Below are 19,718 nucleotides of genomic sequence, written 5' to 3'. Positions count from 1 at the left end.
TCTAATTATATTTAGAATTAAAATGTACAGTTTAAGCAAACAAATTAATTTGTTAGTAGCCTGTATGTTCAATATTTCATTGAATAAGTCTCCATTCCTAGAGCTTTGAAGCCATAAGACCAACACAAAAAGCAATATCAAAGACTCCGACATACCATTACAAAGACAATAAAGGCTTAATCTGCGATGAACACTTCCGGTCAGTGTTTAAGTTTCCAAGTCACAAACAGGGTGTTGAGGAAAGGACTGAAGTCCAAATATTTCAAATATGGAAAAAATATAGTTGAGGTCAAAGATTTTAAGGTAGGAGTACTTACTGAAGGTTTTGCAGATGTCAGACACGGCTTTGAAAACTCGGTCTGAGAAATTGACCTTGACTTTCATGTGCTTCATATTGGGCAACTGCAGGCGAAGAAGCTTGTGCTGGGGGGTGAACAGCAACCTCGCGTCTGCCTGTATCCCATATTTGTCAAGTGTCCAGTGAGTCTTCAGAAGCCATGTCTTCTTCTTCTCCCACCACAGAGCGTGATCAGACCAATCCTTCTTCACATCTGTACAGGGAACACAGCAGTTACACAGCCGTGAAACATAATTCTAAAAAATTATGTAACCCAAATATTAAACCTTAAACCCTTTAATAAATAATGGGCAAAAATTGGTCCATCATTATTTCTTTAACTTTCAGGGGCTGCGTTTTCAGCAATTAAGCCAGCTGAATGTAAACTGACGTGCGAAGCACCAAACATCGTTCCCTGGGGAGTGAGCTTACTGAGGCAGTTGTGCTTTATTAAGGCCATGCAGTAGGACTGATCAGCAGCCAGTTCACATACACCAGTTTTTTTTTTTTTTTTTTTTTTAATAAAACACTGGAACAACAACTGTCAGCAAATGCATTCTCTTCTAGGGAAGATAAACACAAACAAAGGTGGGTGGAGTTATTCAACAAGATGTGGCCTTGTTTCCTTATATAACATTACAATCGCATTAAATATAAAATAAAATTTTACATCCATGTAATCTATCCACTGGCAGTAAATACTACTCCAGGGCAGGATTGTGATGGACCAGAACCTATTCTGGGGGGAAGAAGAAAAAAAAAAAAAATTTTAGCTTATTATAAGCAGAGAGAGAGGACAGGAATACACAAGTAGGGGATGTCTCTTGCGGAAGTGAGGTCACTGCTCAGGCACGCATCCAGCCAAATGGCAGTCCCCACCGCAGTGTCCCGTTTCCTCTCTGACCAGCTTCGGCACACACAAATAACTTCGCCGCACGACTCATTTTTTTCTACTGGACGCTGACGTTCTCTCGCGTCTACAAAGATATCTTAAAGCGCATTTGAGTTGAGTGCCTTTTCAAATGCAGTGCTGCTAAAAAAAAAAAAAAAAGAAAGATTTATGTGTTAACAGATGCGACGTTAAAGGACGACCATTCAAAAATAAAATTAATGCACAGAACTGCTGGTCTTCGAATGCGGCGTTTTCTTACAGCATACCTCAGCTGTGTTGTATCCACAATTCTCTTAAATACTGTTTCCCCAAACACAGATTCGTGCTGCCTAAAAACATAAAATATTGTTCCATAACACTTCCCAGCTGTATTAGGTCAGGACTCCGAGGACTCATTCAAGCATGCCAGACTTGACTCTCACTGGGGACAATTTCTGTAACTGGTTAACCGTTAAGACTGAAACGGTCAAACTGAACGCTCAGGGAGCACTGACCCAGAGTTCACAAAATAAAAGTGCACTTAGTGAAGTACAAGAGAAAAATGGCATTTATATTTTCAAATAAGACGGTGGACTGAACAAAACCGAGTATTTACCATATTTTAATTGCATTATGTATGTTTAGAACAAGGCACAACTAACCTGTTACTCATCTAAAACATCACAAGACCATCGACAACTACATTCTACAAAATGTCAGTATAACCTGAGGAACATAAGGGCGAGTAGCAGGAAAACTGTTGGGACATTTCCTTTATAATGCAAATTTACTACGTACGCAGTTGAGGAAATCCAATAACTAGGCACACAACATCTCGCAAAGACAGCCTGAGGAATCTACAGCCATGGACTCTCCACCACTCCAGAACCATCTTGTGTGTTCAGAACAAAGTTTTTGGAGAAAAGTGCCTGCTCAATGAAAAAATATAACGTAATGTAAACGTCATTTCATTTTCACACATTCTTTACAAAATAACTCAAAACGAGAAAACAACCTGAGGCTCTCTCTGAATTCATGACAGTCCGCACAATGGAAGCAACAAGACAAAACACAGGGTCATTTTAATACTGTACACTACATATTAGGCAATAATTGTTTCTGATGTGACCTGGACACAGTAAATGGGTTATTTTCATTTGCAGGGTTTACTTTAGCTGTAATGTGCAGTTGGGTTTTGGAGGGAACGGAACCATTTAACATGCCCATCATTCACGGACCGCAGAGCTCATAGTTTCATTTTGTCACCATGTCGGAGAAGCCCGTTCGCCTGCCGCAGCCACAGCGCGCCTGCCCTGATGGAGCATGACAGACTTCCATCCCTACGCACTGCACTGACATCACACCGTTGTCCTGGAAGAGGCTGGTCCAGAAACCATACATCAAATGCCTTCAATAGAGGCCAGTAATTCAATCTTTGAGGGTCAAATGGCTTCTCACAGCTAAAAATACAGCCTGTTAAGGGGTGATGTAATGCTGAATATAAATTAGTCTGTGGCTAAGTAATTGGGCACACTGAGTGCAGACCCAATGTCCTTGAGAAGAGTGGACAGAGAGGGTATATAAAGCATACACCCTATTACAGGGGTCTATTTACCCCACAGTAGAAGCTATAGCTGTTTATTTCTGTTCTGTGGGATTTACAAAGAACATTCTACAGGATATTCTATAGATGTCACAGAAAACATTAAGTAGTACTGTTCTCTCAGGTTCTCAATGGCCAGTGCAACAGTGTCCAGTACCAATGATTCAGTCGGTAAACCTTGCGAAAGTCTCATTACCGGACCAGTACAAAACTCCTTAGGATGATACATTTGACCTGATGCTAATAGGTGTATGAAATCCAATACAATGATTTAAATCACAATGGAAAACTATACTCTATATTGAAGTCTAAACTCTGCCAACATAACAGTATCCAGTACAACAAAAACTGCTACAGGCTCATGAAAACAGACATACTTTATATACATAGAGTTATTGTTCAGTTTGATAGCATTTTTGCAGGTGAAAAAGAGTTAAACAATTCATTCCTAGTCAAACAGTTGCTGAGTAGCTTCCAAGGTACCTTGTATACTAGTGCAAAACTTCAATGATGGAAGAAATCACAAAAAATTAGGAAAGCAATAAGAAAGTCAGTTCATATTGTTTTATTTCGATCAGTAGTTTTCAGAAGTTACTCAATGGGCAGTGAAGTTTGCACATTATCATGCAAACTGGTATACAAGGACAGCTTGATAAAAACATTAAAACGCCATCTTCAAAAAAAAAAAAAAAAAAGGTAAGGGACTTTGCGTTTGCATCTCAAACTCCCTACAGTATCTTTTAACAATACTGTACTTCACAAACACCGCACTTACCTCAAGCTGTCCTGGAACAGGTTAACGCACAAGTCAATTATCTCATCAACACAATGTCAAAATGATACTGCCTCCCTCCATTGTTAGTAAAGGGTTTCTCCTAACAAAGGAAGCCTCCTTCAACTAACATTTAAACATGTTTAAAATATGGGGAGGGGGCTTTTGGAGATCTAGCCTGTAGATCTCAGTGAATCTGCATTGGATAAGCTGCCCCTGATACCATATGAATAAACACTAAAAAAAAAAAAAAAGGGGCAGAGATTTTTCTTATAAGTATTATGAAAGACACTATGATAGTCATACATACAAGATTTTATTCTAGGTAACATTTTAGTCTGTGAACCTAGTATATTCCGACACAAACAATGGTAACAATCCCCTCACAACAGGAGTTTGCCTAGTGGTGTTTATAAGTAACAAATCAAAAATTTTTTGACCAGTGGGTGTACTTTAAAGCAAGGAATTTTATTCATGTGGTATTAACTATTTCTACACAGTTATGTAAACATAATACACTGATGCACACTTTTGCAAAGTTTAGCAACAGAAAATCTTTAGTTACACAAATTTTACAACACATTTCAAATTACCTCAAACGGTACATTGGGGGGGGGGGGGGAATTGCTGTAAATCGTTTACAAAATCCAGAATATAACAGAACTCCTGAAGATTAAAAAGATACATTTTTTGATTTAAAGTGCAATCATGGAAACTAAACAGCTTTCAAAAGACGCAATATTACAAAGCCCAGAAGACATAACACGCATCTAAAACCGAGTACGTTTCAGCACTTCAGTTTATGCCTTTGAGTGTGAGGGGGGTACAAAACACTGAAGGCAGTTGTAAAATTTTAAAAACCTTTAATAAAAGTATCTTGAAGATCAATCACTGACGCAAAAGGGTAATTGCTGATCTACTTAATGTCCAGCCCACAGTCAGTAACAGCAAAAACATCCATCTACTTGCCTACAGCATTCAAGAGAAAGTTTGATTTCGTTGATTTTTTTTATCAATAGGGGCGCGGTGGCGCAGTGGGTTGGACCGGGTCCTGCTCTCCAGTGGGTCTGGGGTTCGACTCCCGCTTGGGGTGCCTTGCGACGGACTGGCGTCCTGTCCTGTCCTGGGTGTGTCCCCTCCCCCTCCGGCCTTACGCCCTGTGTTGCCGAGTAGGCTCCGGTTCCCCACGACCCCATATGGGAGAAGCGGTTCAGAAAAATGTGTGATTATCAATTGTATCAGGTTTCACATTGGTAATGTCCTAGTTTTCACCATTATATATCAAAAATGGTCATTATTATGTTAAAGGGTGGAATCTATGCTAGTAATCATGGGCAGCAATACAGAAGAGAAAAAAAAATAAATAAAATCCCAGCAGAATCTTAACACTGCAACAGGAAAGGACTGGCCTGGGTAGGGCTCCTACTTACTCTAACAACTTCCTGAATGCAAGATTAAAGCTTACTAGAACCAAGGGGCCCATTGCATACTGTATGGTCACAGCTTAGCGTAAAGTACAACATTTCTTACGCACAAACATGTAAGTATGTGTATTAAAGTCAAGCATTTACATCATTCAATTTACTCACTTTGTTTCTATCCCATCATGATCATTACAGTTATCTATAAATCTTACAATATACTGGCTTTCTAATAACCTGATTATATTGGACTAGAATGTTCAGGCAGTGACAGCTGCACAAACTGGAGAAACAAATAAAAATGAAGTACCTTTTTACAAAAAAAATCCTGAATACATAAAATCTACTAACTTGTCACCTTAGTAAATTTTTAAAAAAAAAAAAAAAAAAAGAAAAAAAAATCTGGGATTTGTTACATGAAGTCACATCCCAACTTTCAGAGAAGGGGGGGGGAACCAGGAAGCCTCACATCCGGCCTTAAATCATACGTGTTTCCTAGCTAATCTCCCCCCACTCCATTGTCTGCAGCAGACCATCTTCCTTTCACCACAGCACAGCTGGCACAGGACCTGCAGGCCATGAGCACCCGCTTCCATAACAAGATTTCAACTTCTAAAAAATTTCAGCACAAACTACACGGAAATATTAAAAGAACCTTTTCGTAAACATCAAACCTTTCAACCGCACACTATTTAGACATGTACAACTACAGTGCTGGTTTTCCAGACACCAAACAACAAAATCCTTTCTAGGGCTAAAGACAACTACCAAATAATAGGTTAATTTAGTCCACGACTAGCTTTAGTCCGCACCTTAGAAACAACACTTCTAAGCTACTTTTATAAAATATGGAAGTCCATCAAGGAAAAGGTTAAGCTTAAAAAAAAAAAAAAAACCGACTTGGAGCAAGCAACAGAAAATGCTGGGATGACGACAGCATCCAGAGTACATGCCAATCCCTGGAAGTCATTTCCTGCTCCACAGAAGACTTTTATGGAATTCTATCTGCATCCCGCGTCACATGGCATACCAAGACCCCCAAGCAGGCCCGTTAAATTTGCAGCCATATTAACAGAGGGGATCTGCTGAATCGAGAGGATCTGATCTGCATAAAACACACTAACCTTAGCCATCAGGATCACTTGCCACTCCTTTCATTATCAAAATCAGACATCAAGAAATTCATTTAACTGCAATTTTTTTTTTTTTTTTTCAAGAAAAAAGCTTTACATTCTCCATTTATTAACTGTAAAACCAGATGTGAGGTAAGTTTAATTCAGATGCAAAACACTCATATTGCCATGTATATCCTTATACCCTGTCTATTCCATCAGGTGTTAAAGCACCATGATAAAAATGTGCGGCTCTAAATTAAGACAAAACATGTATTCACTAATGGATGCCATATCCCAAGACTAGCATACACCAATACACAACTTTTAAAACTTCTCAAACTTGTTGTCTTCCGTTTCTGTCCCAACATTCATCTCAGGACAAAATGTAGTACAAGTTTAAGAAAGTTACAAACATATGAACTTGACAGTGTTATCCAAATGACCATCTGAGCCTTTATTTAAATCAAGGAGTTAAAAAAAGGAAAAAAAAAAAAGTGCTAAAATGTATAGTGGTGGTATGTGACCAATTGACTGTACTCAAGAATCACATGTCTGCATCCAAATATCTGCCTCTGTTGATGTGATACACTTCACTGTAGCAACCCCATGTACATTGTTTTGGAGAAAAGCATCTACTAAATGAGTAAATGTAAATACTGTATGTCTTTCATATGTTTACGTATATTTACTGTATAGTAGTTCAGAAAAATATTTTTTGGCAGAAATTTCCTTGATTATTTTATCATCCTAATCTTTTTATCACTTTTTCCTGAGACTTTTTAAGTGGGTGGGGGGTGTTTGTGGAAATACTTGGACATAACGGTAGAAGTCCAGGAACACACCATCCCCCCCCCCCGAGTTTAAAAAAAAAAGTAAGACGACCTCCCAGTTTACAGACTCTTTATAATACAGACTGTTTTCAGGAGAATTATGTCTATATAATAGGGGATACCTGTAGAGAGCAATAGTTATAACAGCCCTTATTGGTACAACTATACACGTCACATTTAGGTTTACAAGTCTAAGACTGACAGCAAAATTCACATGTATTTCCAGGTTTGTCTATCATTTCTTTTTCACTGGAAATAAAACTGAGCTTTCCAGGATTATCATCTACACAATATAGTCCAAATATAGTCTCCAGTGGTTTCACAACAATACAGGAGAAAAATTCCCAAATGAATGGTAATTTTTTTTATAAACATGTGACATTCTGTGAGCAACTTCTAGATGAATTAAATACCAAAATTTTTTTGTATTAAATGTTAATAGCATGCTATACATTTTAAATAGACAAACATACTTTGGAAGTATGTGTTCTTTAAAGCCTGAGCCCTCATACCAAAGACGGTCTTCCAGGAAGAGAAAAAAGGAACATAAATTACTGGGATGAGAAGACCAATTGGAGTTTTCGATCATTAAGCTGAAATCTTGAAGCTCTCCAGTAGTTACAGAGGAAATGAAGCGTAATCAATAAAGTGCTTCCTTGGCATTTCACATTTTAATCCATTAAACTGCACCACTAAAAGGTTCAGATGGGAAAGTCAGCATACAGTCATCACTAGCAGCAGGGCTGGGGAAGCTTATTGGAAAAAAGGGATGGCCAAAAAACAAAAAACACATGGCATCAGCAGACCACATGAGTATTACTATTATTCAAAAAGGTGCATTACTGTTAGGTAAAAGGCTATGATCCTAACTGTTATAAATACAGCTGATCAACTATGGTTGAAGAGAAATGCATAACGCTGGAGTCCCCAGGTCTCCAATGAGGGATAATTTGTCGCGGGGGGGAAGAGACGAAAACGTAGCTTAAGGGAGTTTATACTGCTAATTAAAACTTCTGCAAAGAGCAGAGGTATTTTAATATCCTAATGAAAGGGGATACCACAGCATCATGGAAAGCACAGGAAGAAGCCATTTTACTAGCTTGGTACCAATCTGACAGGAACTTGACTGATACTTGTGCAATGCTGAACTGACCACTGGCGAAACATTTCAACAAGAGCTCCTTAAAATTAATTATAATGCAAAGAACCAAAACCACAGTCTATTACTACACAAGTTATCTTAGCTACAAAATACTAAGAATAAGCCTTGTGGACTGCTACTGGACTATAGGTCTTAAATGTAGCCTACACTGACTCATTTGCCAGGCGCTGCTGGTTGCTCCAAGTCCTGGCGAGATCCACCCACACAATTCCCTTCCCATTCCACAACAGCCCCCCCCCCCAAACAGGACAGAGAGTATATTCAAGCACCGGAACCTTTAAACTATTTTCAACCAAAAAACCTCAAGCAAGCTGCCATGTCACATTTTCCAAAATGGCCACCTAAATTGTGACACCACTCCGACGACACACAACTCCTCCATATCAGTTTTAAGTTATTACATTTGATAGAATGGCATCTCATTCTAAGGTAAGGATTAGCCCCCCCCCCCAACATGTTTTCAGAAAGCGAAAAGGTCTAAAATGGAGCCTGCAGAGAGAAGACCAACACAGGGCACACAATCCAGAGCTATTATTTCAACCCTCCAATAAAGAAGGAATTGGGGCTGTTGGTGTCCATTCCAATGCCAGCTGTACAAGTTTGCATTCAGAGGGAGATCTGGATTAGGGAGATGAGAGCATGAAATGGTCAAAGGTTATCTAGTGAAGCGAGCCACGTGCCATGAAAGACCTGCCTGATCAAATGAGCCACATGGAAGCTAATTTTGCAAAGCTGGACAATGTCAACACAATTAAGAGAGACACTCCTTCTCTGTTGCAGCTGTGGAGACAAAACTCACCAAGTTAAATGATCCGTGTGAATAATTTTGAAATCTCCTGAAGCAATAACTGGATTTCTACCAGGTCAAGCTAGATGAAATGGAATATAAAATCAGTTGCAATAATTTGAAGATTATGAGACTGCCTGAACACTGAAGGGAATATTCCTGTTGATTTGTGCAGGACAGACTACATTCCTAGGTGGGACTGCCTGCCTGCCAATTTCCATTGAGTGATTTTGCCTACTGACTCACTGGCTGCATTCCTAATCCAAATGCCCATCCAAGGAGCATTCTGGGCCAATTTCTGTGTTCCTCTAACAAAGACATTAAGAAAGCAACAGCAAACAAAAGTGAACTCTAAAGACTCCTGTCTGCAACTCTATCCCGACCCTTCAGTTGAAATCACATGAAAGACACCAATTTGAGGAGCTTGCCAGAACACTTAAAGCTCAGGGAATGTATTACAGTTTCTCTTTCAATTTTGGGTTTCTTCTCGTGTTTTAAATTGCATTTTTTTTCCCCCACTGATTTTAGGAGTTTACAGCTGGTAGCATACTGGTAAGAGCTGCTGCCTTTAGCCCCAAAGGTCACAGTTTGACTCCTACGTTCAGCTGGAGTACCCCTGAGTAATGTACTTACCCTAAATCGCTCCAATCAAATTCCCCAGCTGTATAAATGGGTGAATAACTGCAAGCAGTTTAATGTTGTAAGATGCTCTGGAGAAAGCCATCAGCTAAATGAATAGATGTAATGTTCAGTCTTTAGATTTTAATCAATCAAAGTCTTCAGAGGGGTGGGGGGTGTAGGCACAGATGCTTAGTGAGGGTGTTAACGGGGTACACCCTCACACCCGTAGACATTGTACCGGCGAACAGGTTCTCAGAGAGGGTGGAGGGGCTCAGTTTTTGCGTTTATGGTTTAGCATTTCAGATTAATTCTTTCTCTCATGTTTTAATGAGACTGTCACCGTGGTTACATTTGTTTGTTTTACCATTTATTGTTAAAATATGTATATTTCCTCTGAAATGTTCAAAGGCACTTAAATGAATCTGTACACAAGTCAATGCATTTGAAACTTAGATTGTGCATTATTTGTTTAATTTTTATCAGCTAGGCATGAGAATGTTGGAGAATTTTGTTTTAAATACTCTAATGCTGCTATACCCCAGTGTTGCTGCACCTGTTAAAAAAATAAAAAAAAAAAAAAAAAAAAAAAAAAAACTCAAGCAAGTTAAGCTAATCCCAGACAAACTTCCAGACCCAAAATGGCCAACTGTAACCAATGAACAAGTCTTTCCAAATGGTCTTTCAGTAACTGCTGAAAAATGTCCCAAAATACAAAAAAGAAAAAAAGGTATTCCTGTGGTTGTAGAACTACTGAATTTAGCTGCTGGCAGACTGAAATAGGCAGTTTCCAGCTTTATTATTTCACTTGTGCCAGGTGTCACTGTACAATTTAACATCATGTACAACACCTAATATCTTTACCTTACAAAAGGGAGGTCAATCAGTATGGTCAGAATAAACACAAGGAGAATGTCAAGGGCAGCACATTGGCACAGTGGGTAGCACTGAAGCTTCACAGCACTTGGACTACAGGTCATGGGTTTGAATCTGGTTCAGGTTCTGTGGAATTTGCATGTTCTCTGTGTTTGTGTGGGTTTCTTTCAGGTTCTTTAGTCCCCCCCCCCCCCCCAATCTAAAGACATGTTTCAGGTGAAGCAATGAACAGATTACATGTGGTGTGAGGACATATGAGTGAAAGAGTGCATGACTGCCCTGAAACTGATTGGTCTTTCACCTAGGACATAGTCAACATCCTCTCCCAGAAGCATCGGGTATGAGGGAGGCCATCTCAACCCTCAATGTACAAGCAATTTGCGAAACTGGGATATAAGAAGTGGGCAGTAAAAAGAAGTAAGCACATTCGCACCTTACTGACAAAGTTAGACTGATTACAATTTCCAGATAAGCCATTTTCGGAGCGGCGCAGTTACAGAAAAACATCTAACAATTCCAACCCGCTTTTATCATCACTCTGCTATGAAGCCTGGAATAAAGGGTATGTTTTGTGACTGGGGGGACTGCTCATACTCTCCCACACGACACTGCCTATGACCCTGGTTGCGAAGTTGGACAGAGCGCCACAGAGAACAAAGATGAGAATTATATGAATATTAAAACGGTTCTGAGAAAAACAGGGAAACAACTGTGCAGAAAGTGAGTGCTGGAGGAACACAGAGTGCTTGATATTGCCTTGAACTCACAACCAGCCAGTAAGGAACTGCCACATGACCTTGCTTACCTTAATAGTTTGTAGTTTAAGTTCTACCGATTAAAAGAGCTTATATTTGGTTTTTTTTTTTTTTTTTTTTAAAACTTATGAACTTCAAAAATTAACCATTAACTAAAATGGCCATGCGTGTGGCCCCAGCGAGAGCCAAATTCAATAGAATGGCATTCAAATGCTGAATCTCCATTCAAAAGTTGCAAACATGACTGTTTTAATGTATGTGCAGCAGTGCCATTTTTTCCCCCGAAACACATGTAGCATGATGCCTTTAAAAAAAAAAAAAATCTCTACCAGGCACTCAGACATCACTAAGCTATTCAGAGATGATAGAAGGCAAGTGAGCAAGCAGAAGGATATCAAAAACAGGAGAAAATGCCAGTATTTCAAGATAAATGATGGTCCTGTAAAAGTGAAGAGCCGGATACACAAAGTTATCCTGGAATAGTATAATTGTACTACGAAATTTATCTTATTTGCAAAGCACCCGCCTTGTGTATAGAGCTATTTTCTTAATAAACACTATGCTGAATTTGCATAAATTGGAGCCAATGTGTATGATTCAGAACAGTAAGATAAGGGGTCAGCAAACTTCAAATGCCTAATGTTACATTCCGCATAAGAATACTTGTTACTCATTTTGGAAATGTCAGATATGCATTCTGATCTTATAGATGGAACGAAACAATGTCATACAGCAATTTTGTTCCACAATTCAGAGTAGCTTTTCTATTAAATTGAAGAGGTACCAATTTATCCCTCAATTTAACAATCATCATATCCGCACCCTTATATAAACTCGAGCACAAAAATAATCTCGTAAAGCTCACATTGGATACAGCTATATCACGTCTCATCTTAACACTAAAACAACCCAACAGTAAAATATCCAAAAGTTCAGTTGAAAAAAAAAAAAAAAAAAAAAAAAAAAAAAAAAAAAAAAGCAGTCATCCATCACTATCCATTCTAAAAACAGAAGCAAATTGGATTTCCTGTTTCCCAAACCTGCAGAAAGAAACTGTACAAAAACACCCAGTGCACAACAAGCCATGGAAATATTCATTTAACTGATGCTTTGAGAAAAAGTGACTTACGACATTAATCTACCTACCACTATTTACCCATTTATAAGCTGGGTAATTTTACCGGAGCAATTTAGGGCAAGTACCTTGCTTGCTCAAGGGTACTACAGCCGGAGGCGAGATTCGAACCCGCAACTGGGTCCAAAGCAGGAGGCAGTTCTACGCACTACGCTACCAGCTATATTCTAGGGATATTCAAAGCTGAGGGTTCTATCAGAGCTGACGGAAGGGTAACAATTAGAAAATGCAGAAGTAGTTTGGGTAAGTACTTTTTCAGGGGTACGAGAGGCAAGAACACACACAGACACCATCAAATAAGAAGCTCTAGCCTCTACTTGGTCAACTGGTGGGCAAATAACCCAAAACACACACACACGTGTCTCTGCACCAAATCAGATTTCAAAGTTCACCAGCAGCACAATGCAAGCGCCTTCTTCTTCTCACCAAGTTTCTCCACGAGCTTCAGCATGACCCCTCCGATGTGGATCTCCCCCGTGACCCGAAGCGACACGTCCCTGTGCAGGTCGGTCACGTGCATCTTCAGCTCCCACGTGCCGTCGGCGTAGCAGCCGTCGGGCATCCGAATACCGTCCAGGGCCATCCTTCTGGAAGACACGATGATGGAAAAAGAGGGTAACTGAGCGCTGTGCCCCACCAAGACACACCAAGGAAAAAGTGCCAATTCCTGCGCGATCCTTAAAAGACACCCAGCAGCAGCACTGACCAAATCTGCTGCGCCCCGAGACGGAATGAAAAACACCTGGAAGAGCTGCGACTGCTAGCCCCGGAGCTTTATTTGAGGCCCTCACAAAATCATGAGAATTGAAAAATAAGGCATAAGAAGGAGCTACTTGGGGCAAACAAGGGACGGCTTTGTTTCGCGTGAACGCGCTGGGAGAGGGTGAGGGAGCGCAGACCGAGCTCAGCTAACAGAGCAGAAAGGACGGAGCTCCTCCGCCGTGGGACGGAAAGGTCACACGTTCCAGATTGGGCCAAACACGCCTCGCCTCGCCCTGCAAATCATGTTTAAAAGGGCAAAGTTGCCCCCAGCGAGCGGCTTTCTCTCTCTGTCCGAGTTGCGTCAACTAGCGGCGCGTCTGAAAGGCACGGCCGTTTTCAGCTGTACTTTTTAGTAGAGCTCGGTGGAGGAAAATTACGGCGTCCGAAAAAAAAGAACAAAAGGGGAGGCCTGACGGGGAGGAAAGCGGCCGCGGAGGGAGGACAGGACGCGCGTCCTCGGTCGGTCAGGCAGGCAGGCAGGCAGGCAGCCAGGCAGCCAACCAACCACTCAGTCAGTCAGTCAGTCACCTGCTGCCGCGGGTAACGGGCAGCGCGCCTCCGCCAGTATAAAGAGCCTTATGTTACGTAAGCACAGTCGCACACATCTGCCCGAGAACTTACTTTCAGCGATCTCCACAAGACAAAAAAAAAAAAAAAAAAAAACCCAGTCCTAGTACTACACTCGGGAGTAAAACTGTATATTCCCCACTGCGCGTTGAGCTGCGGACGTGTAAAAAGTGCTTTAAAGCCGCTGGAGAGTGCGCGGAACCGAGCGGAGCGCCGTTCAACGGCCGCGATCACAGTGCGTAGACCACCTCAAGGTCCCCCGGGGATCCGACGCCGAAATCACTCATAACGTCCACTCACCTTCACGAACGCGACAATCCAAGCGCCGCAAAACACAACTTGTACTTCCCTGAGCCTGGCTGGTTCTGGAAAAAGTAGTCCCTCTTCAACGCATGCAACAGCTGTGCGCGGTGGAGAGACAAGGGCGCGGGAGGAGCGGAGCAGCCCGGACTCGGAGTGCTTCCTCGGCGCTGGCGGGGCTAGCCTAATGGAGTCCAGCGTCTCTCTCTCCCTCCCTCTCTCTCTCTCTCTTCCTACCAGATAACGTCACTCACTCCTCCAACCCCACTTTTCCACTCCAACGGCCAGCGCTCGCAAATTTACACGTACAGCACAGCATATACCCGCAACGTCTTCCACTTTAACCTCCATTATCAAAACTGATCTTTAATCGTGACACGTCGTGTGGGGGTTTCAAATTTGTATTTTCTGTGTTTTTCAAGTCAACTCTACTTCGTCGTCGTCGTTGCGTAATTTTAATTAGTGAGTCAGTGGTTAACCCCTACATTTAATATTCGCGTCTGAGACTTACGCGTTTTTTTTTTTCTTTTTTTTTTTGTCAAAAACTGTAAGGAACAAAACGGAGCGGTCCGATCTGTAGATGATTGCAGGACGTATTGAGGGGCTCTCGTGCCTTTTATGGAAGTAGCGCAGCGCGCGCGCGGTGCCGCATCCGGGGTCTTCGATCCAGGGTCCCCGTGCGGGGTCTCTATCCTCAGGCTCACTTAGTGCTCGTGTATCGAACGCTCAACGGGCGCCGCTAATCTGGACCTTCGAAACATCAGTATCTCCCCACACTAATCCCTTCCCGAGGGGATCTTCCAAAAACAATTACATAATTTAAAAAAAAATCAACCAGAATAATTAATTTTTCTGTATCGAGTCATGATTTAAGACTGAGCTTTTTTTTTCTGCGTCCAAGTGCGGTGTCTTGGTCTTCGGAATAATTTCACTTTTCCTATTGGCTTTTTTTTAAACCACCATGCTTCTAATGGTTTTATTTTCTTTTTAAACAATGGAGTTGTTTCTGTCAAACTATTGTTCATGTCGTGTTGTCTGAAATATTTTCCTGAAAAAAGAAAGAGTACAACTTTTTTTTTTAATCACTGGAAAAATTTGAATCGAGAGCAAACTTTCACATTCATTAAAAAATATAGTTTATTATTAATACCCGTGCATGCCTAAAACTCTTCTTGACTGTAACTGTTACTAGACATCAGACGTCCTTTTTGATCATTATTATAATAGTCTTTTTTTTGCCGGTTAAAATCTGTGGCTGGTGTATTGGAAAAACAAAATGAACTAATCATCTCGAGTGGTTTAGGGACTACCCGTGTGACTTCACTAACTAAAACCAAGTCACGTGTTTATTTCACTATCACATCCCCTAAAGCTGAGTGTATTCCTCTCTCAGAGTCAGGGTGCACTGATTGCTTCATGCTCAAATGATTGATGCTGCATGATATCACTGTCCGCATTAGGACCTTAGGACTAGTGGACCTTCAATCCCACACCCTTTTTCCATGGTATCTGCTCTTCCGTGGAGTAGTACGGTACAAACCCTTTTTGAGGCAGGCCGTGAAGCATGATTCACCACCGCCACCACCACCTCCTCTCCAGAACAAGACGACTTCCAGCAAAGGAATTCAGCAGCACATTTGGTCTGCATCAAAGCAATTTATAACCCTTCTCACCGCAGTGCTGCTGACCTGAGTTGGTGTCTGGCAACAGCACCATTGCCTTTTATAGGCTCTGTTTTAATTGGGGTGTAAACATGGTCAGAACTGCTCAGAAGAGCGAAATGGACTCGGGAGCGAAACACAGAGGAGAACTGTAGCTCGGAGGAGCACGTGCCGAGTCAAGACCACTGGTAATTTACATCATTTCTCATGCAGTTGCTATGGACTGTTGATTTAAACAAGGTTCACATTTTTTTCCTGCTATTCAAATGGTACTGGGAAAAAAATGTTAGGTATACACAGAATATACTGTACACAAGTCTACTACAGCTCTGCTTTCAATACACAATGGGATATTTACACTTTTTACATACGTCACTTTTCAGGTGCTTTCACAATATTTACTTAAAGCAACATTGGGTAACATTGTTTGGGTGTAAAAACCAACGTTCAACATCACGCAATATTCTCTGACGGCGACTGTATCGGGTATTGTCAATTACAATTATTTTGGCCATATGTATCAAGGTATCGGGGATGTAAAATTTCAAAAGACGAAGGCTATCGAATCAGTTTGCATTAGTTCTGATAGTAATCATCCCACTCAGGTCATAAAATCATACCAGCACAGATATTTTACTGCAAAGTATAACAACATGGTATAAACCTTTTCTCGTGACACGGATGGATTTTTAAGCTGACTGCAAGAAAACTGCAAATGCGTATGCTTCGGCAGCTATCAGGACAAAAATAATCTATATCACAGCTAACACCAAATAAACTTGTCTGTGATCCTTAATTGCTTTGATCTTGGCCCATAACAGATAGAGTGTGAAAATCATATCCCTTTTGTTACATTTTTTCTCCAACACCATTTTGGTTAAGGAGCTTTAAAGAATGTCGTTAGCTTCATATAAAAATGGGAGAAATCCTAAAACGAGAAAAGCTTGTCTAGCAGGCAAGAAGGAACTGGCAAAACAAGGTATCTGCTAGACTCCAGAAAAGCTGTATATTGGGAGGGGCTGACCGTTATTTATAGCACACAAAGCTCGTGAGAGCAACAATTGGACCAGTGTTGTTCTGCCATCTGGTGCTCAAAACAAGGTTTAAACAAGGACATGCCTTTCGGTCGAGGTTAACTTTCGGTTGGTCGCTCGCTGACCCAGGAAACACCAGGCGAGAGGGACATATTGTCCAAAGTTCAGGCACAGCATTTAACAGATTAAACCCACCCCCCCCGCTACAGCCTTCTGGGACTGACAAAGGTCCCACTGTTGGAGTCATGTGCCTTCCATTTACTCCTACCTAATCCAACTGCAGTTTTCAACCATTCTGCCTAAAAAGCTTTTATTCCTCCTCCCAATAAGAGTGTCCTTGCAATATCATGAACCTTATGGGGGGGAAAAAAAAAAAAAAAAAACTAAAACCGTTAAAGGGACATATATGGAAAAAAATACACACACACTGTCCAAAACCACTTGTCCTGAACGGGATCGCGGCGAGCCGGAGCCTAACCCGGCAGCACAGGGTGCAGGGCTGGGGGGGTCACACCCAGGACGGGACGCCAGTCCATCGCAAGGCACCCCAAGCAGGACTCGAACCCCAGGGAGCAGGCACAGACCAAACCTGCCACGCCACCATGCCCCCCATGAAATAAATACCTCCAAGTCATTTTTTGAGGAGTGAAGAACACGTCACTTCGTCAGTGTCAGAGCAACACTCATTCAAGTTCTACAGCATGTACAGAATCAGATGTAAATGATGCATTCTTGACTTTTAATTATTCTTTAAAAATTCAAAAAGTTTTTAACAGCAGAGCTTTCGACTTCTGCAATATAATTCAGGAATTTGTTTTTGGAAGCAACCTTAAGGGCAGGCCTCCACATCAATGCGTGTAAAATGCCAGTGGGAGCTCCTATCGGACGTTTGAGGTAGAAATTGCCCATAGTCAAAGGACCGGAACCAAGTGCCATGTCCAGAAAATTAGAAGTGAATATTTAAGTGTTTAGAGGAACACCTGTTTCTGAAGCATTGGAATGAGTTTAATTATGGATATACATCAGACCTCATAAAGCAAGGATATTTTTGTATTCATTTATTTTTCTATTGTAAAAAAATAACTTACCACATTTGTAGTTAATGACTACTGATTAACAATTTGAGAAATCATTTGGTTTCAGTTCTGTTCTCATTTATACTTAAGATAAATCAAACAGTAGTAAAAGCTGGCATTTCTTGCATCAGTCCCAACCTCTTGGCAGATCAGGCTCACATGCTTTATCTTTCCACCTTAGCACATCCCACCACAAAAAAAACATTATTTATCCAGCTAATGAACATCTGCTGCTCAGTCACAGCACATCTTGAATTAGAAGTGAGAATGAAAACTAGAAACATGTACATTTCTACTCCTATTATGGAAACAGTAGCTATAACAGATGCTGGATTACAAACGGACACTTTTTGAACTGTGAACACTTGGCTGAAATCACTAATAGAGAGAACCAATTAAAAAGTTTTTGTCATGGTTTTCAAACACTTGGTTAGTATATCAAAATAAGCAAGTTTATTTTATATTAAAATTAATTCAAAAAGTTATATGCAATTATCATTCAAAAATCCTGACTCTTAGAACAAAGTTTAGGAATGTAAGTGAAGAAATAGTTCTGGTAGCATATTAACATAACAGGATTTTTGAATAAATTCATCTGCTGGGATGACTTTTATTGATGATCTTTGGCTACTGGTGGTTTTTTTTTTTTTTTTAAGATTAGTTCCTTTTCTTTCTTCAAAAAACAAACATAAAAGCATCAGAACAATCATCTTCATCATCATGCACATCTGTGAACATTGTGGCATCTAGTGGATGGAGAATGAATAGAAATATTAAATGCAGGACAGGTGTAAGAACACTGATCTCCAGTGACAGCCATCTTCAATAAATTATGACGGAGTTTTAAAATTATCTGATAATTTTAACACCTCAGCAAGTCTTGAGAAAGATACCAGCCCGTGCCTCAATGTCAAATCATTCCTCCATCCTTCAGTCATTAACCACAAACAGCAGATTAAAAAGAACAGGAAATTTGGTCGCCCACTGGAATTACATACGCCATAATGGTATTAATGTAAATGAGTAAAGACAGTAAAAGGAACTTCATATAAATGTTCCACTGTATTAATATTGATGTTGTAAACATAGCAGGATCACACAATCATATCATTTGTACACAACCTCACTGCATCCATAAAAAGGGAGTAAAGGACTGGGAAGTTCATTTGTACTATCAGGTCATTGTATAAGAACTGTATTGTGTATTTGACGGATATGACACGTGGAAACTAACGGTGACAAATGACCAAAAGAAAGGAGGGAAAAGAAGGGGGGGGAAACTTGATTTTATCCCTTGTCATTTCCAGTAAAAGTAAGTAGCTGAACCATACATGTTTAAGTGAAAGCAACATTAAAAAGGCAGACACTTCATGTAAATTCTCCTATTGATACATGTAGTCTGAGCAGAAGTGAACGCCTGCGTTTCACATTATTGTAAACAGCAGTTTTGCTTCCCTTTCTGCCAGCAGACATATCAGAGGTGGAGGGAGAGGGAGAGAGAGAGAGAGAGGGAAAAAAGAAAAAAAAAAAAAAAGTATTAATTGCCCCCCCGGACCTGCATATTCATGTTCAATATAATCAGTCGCTCTGGGATCCCTAGCCTGATGTGAAAGAATTTACCACATTTACCTTAACATGTAACAGCAGCACCATTTGATAAATATATGTACCAAATAATTACACACTTAAAGATTTATCAATCGTTTTTGAGTTTACAAAGATTCACTAGAATTCATATACAATTTAAGGTTAACATATTTTTACTGGTATGTTAGATTCAGGTATACCGCAATTAAAGTGATGATTTCTTTACAACAGCAAGCTTTTGAACAGTGTTGCATATGATTATGGAAAGAAAACAGTGATTTACTCATTTTTATGGTCAAATGCTCATTTTTAAAAAAAATGCTGAATGCAACAGTGTAGTTTTATGATTAAGCTTTATGAAAATTATATTGTCCGTATGTGAAATAAGAAAATAAACAAACCATTTACAGTTTTCATGTAAATTTAAAAAATAAATAAATGTCTTTTTT

The 19,718-nt window shown here is 40.3% G+C and overlaps 1 protein-coding gene across 4 annotated transcripts in view; it reads right to left on the bottom strand.

The window, feature by feature from the left end:
- Window positions 1-14,507, bottom strand: part of fermt2 (FERM domain containing kindlin 2) — a 33,980-nt gene extending 19,473 nt beyond the window's left edge. For 2 of the 4 annotated variants that reach the window (XM_018727625.2, XM_018727626.2), the window contains exons 1-3: window positions 13,912-14,506; window positions 12,709-12,869; window positions 318-551 (exon numbers count right to left, since the gene is read on the bottom strand). In XM_018727625.2, the coding sequence (XP_018583141.1) occupies window positions 318-551; window positions 12,709-12,865 (391 nt within the window). In that variant the 5' untranslated portion in view covers window positions 12,866-12,869; window positions 13,912-14,506. Of the gene's footprint in view, window positions 1-317; window positions 552-12,708; window positions 12,870-13,911 lie in introns of all 4 variants that reach the window. The other 2 variants (XM_018727623.2, XM_018727627.2) reach the window with 2 other exon arrangements.
- Window positions 14,508-19,718: the final 5,211 nt, after the last annotated feature.

The sequence above is a fragment of the Scleropages formosus genome, chromosome 15 (genome assembly GCF_900964775.1).
Source record: "Scleropages formosus chromosome 15, fSclFor1.1, whole genome shotgun sequence".
Lineage (NCBI taxonomy): Eukaryota > Metazoa > Chordata > Actinopteri > Osteoglossiformes > Osteoglossidae > Scleropages > Scleropages formosus.
Note: the sequence above shows the minus strand (reverse complement) of the source record. Positions and strands in the feature narration are given on the sequence as shown.